This window comes from Myotis nattereri (assembly GCF_964212035.1).
Source record: "Myotis nattereri genome assembly, chromosome: 9".
Classification (NCBI taxonomy): domain Eukaryota; kingdom Metazoa; phylum Chordata; class Mammalia; order Chiroptera; family Vespertilionidae; genus Myotis; species Myotis nattereri.
Genome location: NC_138084.1, coordinates 71,579,607 through 71,587,718, shown reverse-complemented (window position 1 = coordinate 71,587,718; position 8,112 = coordinate 71,579,607). Strand labels below are relative to the sequence as shown.

Here is an 8,112-nt window from a genome sequence, read left to right as displayed (position 1 = left end):
GTTCCCTCCGCATGCCCCTGTGCTGTGAGAAGCCCACCAACATGGATAGCTACGGGGTCCTGTTCTTGGCACGAGGACAAGGGTGCTCCCATTCCCTAGCAGGGACTAGGTGCCCCCGCCTGTTCCGTGCACTGACTGGACAGCTGGCCCCGCCCCCTGTGAAGGAAGTGCGTTCATCTCCCAGGGCGGCGCACTGTCCTCAGTCTACACAGCCGCCCATGAACACCCAGGCCTTCTGGCCCCGTGTGCTGGTAAACGGAGGCCTAGGCTCAGGGAAGAGAAGGCCAGGCGAGGATTCAGAGAGCCCTGGTCCAGGTCCCGTCCCACATGAGGAGTGACACACGAGTGTCCTCATAAGCCCCAGGCCGAGGACAGAGCTCAACAATGATGCAAGTGATCACTTTATAACAAATACTTTGCATTTATAAATATGCAAATGCTTTCTAGCGACCCACTTAGAGAACTTAAATATACTAAAGCAGCCTCGCAGACTACATTGGACACTAGTTAATATGCTCCTTTGCTGAGTTATGCCATAAGCAAATCATAATGCAGCCCAAGTCACTGACCAGAAGAAGAAACATGCTGTATTCAGTAGACACGAGCTACTAATGAGTGTATGTACTGTAGTAAGAAAATGGACACCCTAAGGTTTTAAGGGAAAAAATACTGACAGCTCATTAACCTCAATAGAAACTTAGGTTTTAGATCTGATCCAAAATAGAAAATCTCTGGACACACTGTGCTCCTAATTTCAGGTGAGTCTGTAATAATATTTTCATTCAGTGCTAATTATTGGGAGCTGGTCTTCATTTTAGCAGGTCATGTGATGGAAGCCTATTGGCAACTATGGTGATTACTAAGTGAAGGTTAGGGAATCACTGTTTTGAAGGTGATTCACTGAATTTAAAAGCCAACTCAATCGAACGGAAGATGAACATATTTTTTAATCTTAAAGCCATTCAATACAGGTATCTTTCCTTGCTCTTTATTATACATGAAGAAACAAAGTTGTTGGCAAAAGTGTTCTCACTAATTGCAGTATCTAGGCATTCACTCCTGAGAGTGGCCTTAGGCGTCGTCCATCATGAAGGGGGTGAGGGAGTGTGAGCATGTCACTTAGGAGGCTGCTGTTTTTAGAGTGCAGTTCAGTACCTTATAATAACTACCTGTATTTGTGAATGCAAAGTTGAAAAGCGTTCAGTGAAGAGAGCATTTGGGTTTGACTGATTCTTGATAGAAGATGGCAAAAAGGATCTTTCTTTAATCTCAGCTACTATTAGGAAATTCCATTTGCTCTGGGTCCCATGTTACATGAATTAAATCTACAGGATATATTTACTAAGCAGATGTACAATTCTTTCTCAGCATCTGAAATTCTTGGTTATATGTGTCCTCAAGTCTAAGCACTAAAGACTCTAGGTAAATAAAACTATATTCGAAGAATAGGTTAGAGTTACACTATTTACCAACTATACAGTAACAGATTCAGGACATCTAATCATGTTGTGTGAAAGGCAATTATCTAGAAGAGATATGTATAAAAATAGGTAATATCCCTAAAATATTTTGCTGAGTTACAGTTCTTCCTGCTGGGAAGCTGACCACACTGCCATGATATATGTATGAAATGTCTATTCAGAAAAAACAAAGTTAGAAAATATCCTTCACATACCACCTCACTAAATGTAGGAATATATACTAAAACTGGCTGTCAAAAGTGATACAAATATAGAGGGAAAGATATCTGTATGTGTGACAAACAAGCAAACATGAACGCTATTTATGGGTTAGTTTTGAAAGGGGGCCCATACTTGTAATTAAAATATATATATGTGACCAAGAACACTCCTACGTATGGACACGCCTTGTTTCCCCCACCCTCCAGTTGTTTTTTAATTGACAGTCATCGCCCGCCTTTTTCTAGGATTATTGCCTGACATCACAGAAAGTCCGCTGTTTGTTCCCAACGAAGCAGTGAAAGAGAACCCCTCGCCACCTTCCCGTCGTGCCCCGTGTTCTGGGCTTGTGCTTTTGGAGGAGTCTTTGATCTGTCGCACGTCTCAGAGGCTTGTCTCCCGGAGGAACATGGTGCCGATGTTGTAGGAAACCTTTTTGATTCTCGATGAGGAAAGAGAAGGCTTTGGCTGCCTGGGGCCAGTCCTTACCTCCAGGAAATAGCAGATCCCAGGTATTTCCTTTGGAAAGTTGTCGGGAAGGTCTTCACGGGACCGAGGAATGAATGTGAAACTTTCTTCCCGTTTTAATAATCTAAGAAGAAAATACAGATAATGTGAATCTAATAAGCAGGGGAAATGCACATGCCTGGACAGACACGTTAAAGACTCAGGAACCCAATCAATAACTGTGCTCCTGCTAATACCTCTATTCTTTGTATAGATGTGGCCTTCATGGGATTCCTACCACTAGGAAATGTTATGTCTCAGGAAAGATCCCTCCATGTTGTCGTAATAATAATAAAAACAAAACTGGTCCTGGTACTACTTGAAAAAATCTGTTCAAATTTGATTTTTCCCCTAAACAAACTGAGGAAACTGCATAACACATGTTTTTATTCAAACACAAAGGATTTACACTCTATGTTTTAAATCTGCCCAGATTCTACACCACTCTTTTTATGTTTTGTAGACACCTGCTAAGCTTTAAATGTGTGTCCTGTGTCCTGACATGTAAACCAAACATTTAACTTTGTAGAACAATATTCGTGATTCCAAGTATCTCTGGTATATGCTGATTCCAGGCAATACGCATTTCTAACCTCACTAGCATATTTGTCCAACAGCTGACTTCTTCCCTTCCAGTCACACTTAAAGACTCTTTGCTAGTACCCTGACACTGGTTTTACTCTTTCCCATGAAAGGTTCAGTTTGATACTCATGCCTAAAGATGTGGCCCTGCTATTCAATTTAATTCAACAACTCTTATGGGCTGCTTCTTACTGCCCAAGAAAACTCTTCTAGACACTTCAGAATATAACGATAAGTAGAACACAGCCAAAGAAGCTCAAAGTTTTATCAACAGAGATAGAAACAGGGAATAAAAGGAGCAGAAAATAATTACTGAATAAACAGAGATAGAAACAGGGAATAAAAGGAGCAGAAAATAATCTTATATAATAAAAGCATAATATGCAAATCGACTGAACGGCAGAACGACCAGTCGGCAGGGGGCAGGGCCGGCAAGCAACTGGCAGCAGCCGAGCCAAGGCCCATGCCAGCGGACAGAGAGAGGGGACGGCAATGGGAGGGGGAGGAGGCGGCAGCGACCAGCAGCAGCAGAGGGGCAATGGGGGGGTGGGCGCCAGCCCCTGATCTGCTGCCAGGTCAACTCCCGCAGAGGGAGACCAGACTGCAGGGAGCAGGCCTAAGCCATCAGTAAGACATCCCTTGAGGGCTCCCAGACTGTGAGAGGGCTCAGGCCAGGGCTCAGGACCTCTAGTTACTGAATAAACACACAAAACCACAGTAATATAAAAGTCATATAAAAGAGAATGGGCTAGATGTCCCAAGAAAAGTAGATATTAAAGGCACTGAAGTCTAGAAGAGAAAAAAAAACACATTTGTAGCAGAAGCTCACAAAGTCTTCCTAGGAGAGACAGCACTTCAAGATGCAAAGACTTCCAACAAGTGAATGTGGAGTACAGCAGATCAAAGGTTTAGAAACAAGAAAATTATGATCAGGATCAACACATTTCCAACCATGTGATACTCTCACAGAATAAGGTCAGAATGAGCGCTAAAGCCGAAACAGTAAGTTAAGACAAAGCTTTGAAATCCTAAACTACAAGTTTAGACTTTATTTGGAAGGCATAGTGGAGCCAAGCCCATCACCTTTTTCCTAAAAACAACGCATCCTCCTAAGATAGGTTAATGTTAACAAGCTATGCAATGGAAGAGGTGAGTTGAGGAAAGGAGCCACTGTGACAGAGAGAAGGCAAAGTCAAAAGAGGCAATAAGAGGAAGGAGAAAAAAGGATGTGTGGAAATGTAAGATCACTGCACAAGCAATGATCATCATTTATCCCACTAAAAAAAGGGAACAAATAATCATTCCTTCTCAAACATTCTTGATGGACAAAACATAGTCTCTGAAAATAACAGTTGGTGGTACTAAGAATTCTTATAATATGAACAATCTATATTTACTTTTATGAACCACAGTTAATAGTATTTTGCTTTGTAAATAATTTTAAAAAGAAGTTCTATTTCACCATTTCTTTAAAAATAGGATATGATGATAATATTAACTTGGGGTATAGGAAAATGAGGCTTATTCTAACATTTCAAAATTCTTTCAAATGCCTTATCTCATTACATCTACATAAGATAGCTCTATGCCAAAGCCAGACATGCTCTTCTCTGACAAATATATGGAGGGTGAAGGTGAATCCAGAATAAATCACAGTGATTTGCTCATGGAAGTAACAGGACAATGGGGACACTGGAACTGGAACCCAGATCTGTAATTCCTAGTCAAGCTTAGCCCTACAGAAAATAATAAGACTACACTAAGATAGCTTTCCAACACAAAACTAAACTGAGATATAGCTTGGGCCCAATGGCAATCATACAGAAGTCATCAGTACTGGGTGCTTCGTTTTTGTTTTAACAGATGTTGATTTTCTTTACATGTCCTGTATCATCAACCACTTCAGATATATGTTCAGATTACCTAAACAATGCTTTAATTTAACAATGAATTCCACAACAATTTTGTTTCGCTCAAATAGAACATCTATCGATGTGCAACATGTGGCTGTCAATCAGTGATATCCATCCATCAACAGACACTTGTTGAGTGCCTGTTGCATGCTAAAATTGTACTCTGAAAGGAGAGGAGTAAGTGGGGATGCCCAGAATGAGTTAATACAAAATTTAAAAGACAAGAAATACTGATGGAAACAAATTAGCAATACAAGACAGCATATGGTAGCCCACATGACACAATTCAAAGGAGGAAATTCTGTAGGAAAAAAGAAGAAATGATGGCTGTGGATCTTAGTACAAAAGACAAGCAGCAGAACAATGAAGTTCACTTCCATCGAGTATAAAATAGACCATAAGCTCAATCTTTCCAAGTTTCCTTAAGGATCCATAATCAACAAATAGGAGAGAGCTACATCCCCCTCTCCTGATATATATTTTTAATTTATCTTTATTGTTGAAAGTATTATAGATGTCCCCTTTGTTTGTTTGAGTGTTTTTCCCTTGACGCCCTTCACCCCGTGCCCCCCTCCCAAGCCTTCATCACTCTATTGCCTGTGTCCATGAGTTATGCATATCTATAATAATAAAAGCATAATATGCTAATTAGACTGGACATCCATCCGGATGACCTTCCAGACGAAGCCAGGACTGTGAGGGAAGCCTGGGCCCCAGGTGCCAGAAGGAAGCCGGTGCCAGCAGCCGGGGGACTGAAGGCCTACTCTTGCACGAATTTCATGCATCAGGCCTCTAGTGTACATATAAGTTCCCAGATAATCATTCCCTTCCCAGCCCCCACCCCTGCCTCATATTTTAAGCCCTCTAGTTTCTCTCTTCCATGGTTGGTTTGTTTCACCAAGGTCTTGATATTTTGCAATAATTGGAATATTCTGACACTGAAAAATAAACTGGGTTACATCTATGAAAGTACTTGTAAATGACTAAAAGAAGAGGGCAGGCACTGCTTTGGATGCCACACGTTTAAAAGAATTCACTGCACTCTGGCTGGGAGGAAGCTCTTCATAATAAATCAATCTTCTCACAATTTAAATACATCTCCTACATACTGTGCCCCAAAATCACAGACAACAAGCTTTCATCAGGTCTTATTCTTTTCCAAGTAAACATTTTGATATCAATAACTAAATACAGTGTTACCTTTCAATAATAAAAAGGATAGCACACAAGGATGAATGGGCCCAAGCTCCTGTGATATCCAGGGTTTAGCAGCCTTTACAGCTATGAACACTGAAGGGTGATATCCAGATTATTTCCAATAGGACCATCTGAATGAGTTACTGGTGGGCTGTGCAGGAGGTCAGGGGAGGCGTTTCACACAGCTTGCCTGGTGGTGATATGAGTCACGGTGTGAACAAATGATCAAATGTGTATGCGGGGATTAGGGATTTAGACACCGGTCACCGCATAGCCTCTGATCCCCTCTGAAATGTTAGAGTAAGTCCAAGTCCCTGGGCTGGCTTTCAAGCTCGGCCTAACAATCCATTTCTTCAGCAACTCAGGACTGATATGGAAGCTTACATCCTTCATAAATCTAAATTAATCCTCGGCCGTAATCCCCAGCTGGTTGATGGACAACCGGGGAGTTTCAGCCACATATTTAGTGAGTATTTAGAAGCCACACAAATCCTAGTTTACCTGCCTGCCACCCTTCCTCCTCACAACAGAGTTTTTCTACAAATTGATTTTCAAGATGAAAATTCACTGCTGCTTTGGATCAATGAATGTCCCCCAAGCATGGGAGGGGCGCGGGGTGCCATGGAGGCTGGTGGGTCTGCTCCCTCACCACTGCAGAAAGGGAGCTGCTCTGACTCAGTGGGCTCTTGGGCGCCCATTTCCCCTTTTTCTCCAACAACCAATTTTTGTTGTTGTCTTTTGGTGGGATGGGGTGTTGTCTGCTTGTTTATTTTGATTTCCTCTTTCCTGTTAAAGGCACTCAACAAATGACTAATATACTTGAAAGTCTCTAAGTGTGAGGCACTGAAATTTGTTTGGAAGTTTTATGTGTGGCAAGATTTTGTGGCACGGTGGGTTTCCCCTGACCATTGCATGTGCATGCTGGAGGAGGGCTACATTTCTTTTGTCTTCACTACCAGCTTACTATTGTTTCAGAAGAGACGAATGAAAAATCCAGGTGGCTGATCTGCTGTGGTAAATTAGAAGTCTTTGTTGCTAATTATTCATCTGAATGCATTTTTGCTAGGGAATGCATTTGGACTCTATAATGGCATTAGCTACTATGTCTTTGAGTGTTGGAGAATGATGACAGTTCTGAAAAATTTTTAAAGATGAAGATTCCTTGTGTTTTCTAAGTGTTCTGTAATTCCTTCATTTTTTTCTATGCACCTTCTTCTTCCCACCTGAGTGGAGAGAAGAACTAATCTGCTCTGTGTTTCTGCTCTGTGCTTCACTGCTCCAACACCTGATGCAGTTTGAAGATAAGCCCCATGAAATGATAGTTATGAGTCAGCTAGGCAGCAAAAATTCCATGAAATTCAGTGACTCATCCCCTGGAAATAAAACTCCCATCCAAATAAGAAAAGTAAGAATCGAGCTCACTATGAAGAAAAAGTGAAGAAGGATCTCACCAATTTTTATGCATTTTAAGGTTACCAAACTTATGCAAATTTTAAGTTGCAGATTTGGTGGCAATTTTATAAGATTGTCACTTGGTAGGTTTGAAAATTCAAGTTAACACATGTTTTCAAAAAGAGATACTTTCCCTATATGTATCCTGAAAAGTTTAAGGCAAAATGCCTCAGAGGCACTACGGTGACACCCTGGCTCATTTCTGTCTGCAACGCCCTGAGTTAATATTAAGGGCAAAGTGTGCTTACTGTGGAGTCCATAGTCTGCATGCCTGGGGTTTGCTGGAGTGCACATTCTGGCATGCGTTTCCCATTTCAGTGTCAAAACTAATGCCTCTTAAATTCTTGAATTTTGGAATGCTGAATAGCTAAAAATGATTTCGCACCATTGGTTTCTGTGGCTAACTATCAATTTTGACTTTATCAGCCTCTAAACTCCACTCAACAGACTAAATAACACACAGATTTGAAATTTAAAACACTCACTCAAAATTTTTACATGTCAACAGCCAGAACTTAAAAAAGAGATGACAGATGAGAGCTTATAAAAGATACCTATAATCAGTTCTTGTAAATTAAATAATGCCTCACATATTTTCACTACTCGAACCAAAATTCTTTCTTATAAACAAGTTCATCATCGTGCTGGCCTTTCTGCGTAAAAGACAAAGGGCGGAGTAAAAAGGAAGGAAAGAAGCCCATTTATTTTTGAAAATGGATGATCCTTCATTAATTTGAATATAAATAAATAAAAGTAGGACCAGAGTCAATTTTAGGAGATTC

At 41.0% G+C, this 8,112-nt stretch overlaps 1 protein-coding gene across 1 annotated transcript in view; it reads right to left on the bottom strand.

Moving 5' to 3' along the window:
• Positions 1-929: 929 nt before the first annotated feature.
• Positions 930-8,112, bottom strand: part of GUCY1A2 (guanylate cyclase 1 soluble subunit alpha 2) — a gene marked incomplete at its 5' end in the record, with an annotated part of 274,517 nt that continues 267,334 nt past the window's right edge. Inside the window, one exon of the mRNA XM_081098790.1 lies at positions 930-2,271. Within this exon, the coding sequence (XP_080954916.1) occupies positions 2,064-2,271 (208 nt within the window). The 3' untranslated portion in view covers positions 930-2,063. The remainder of the gene's footprint in view (positions 2,272-8,112) is intronic.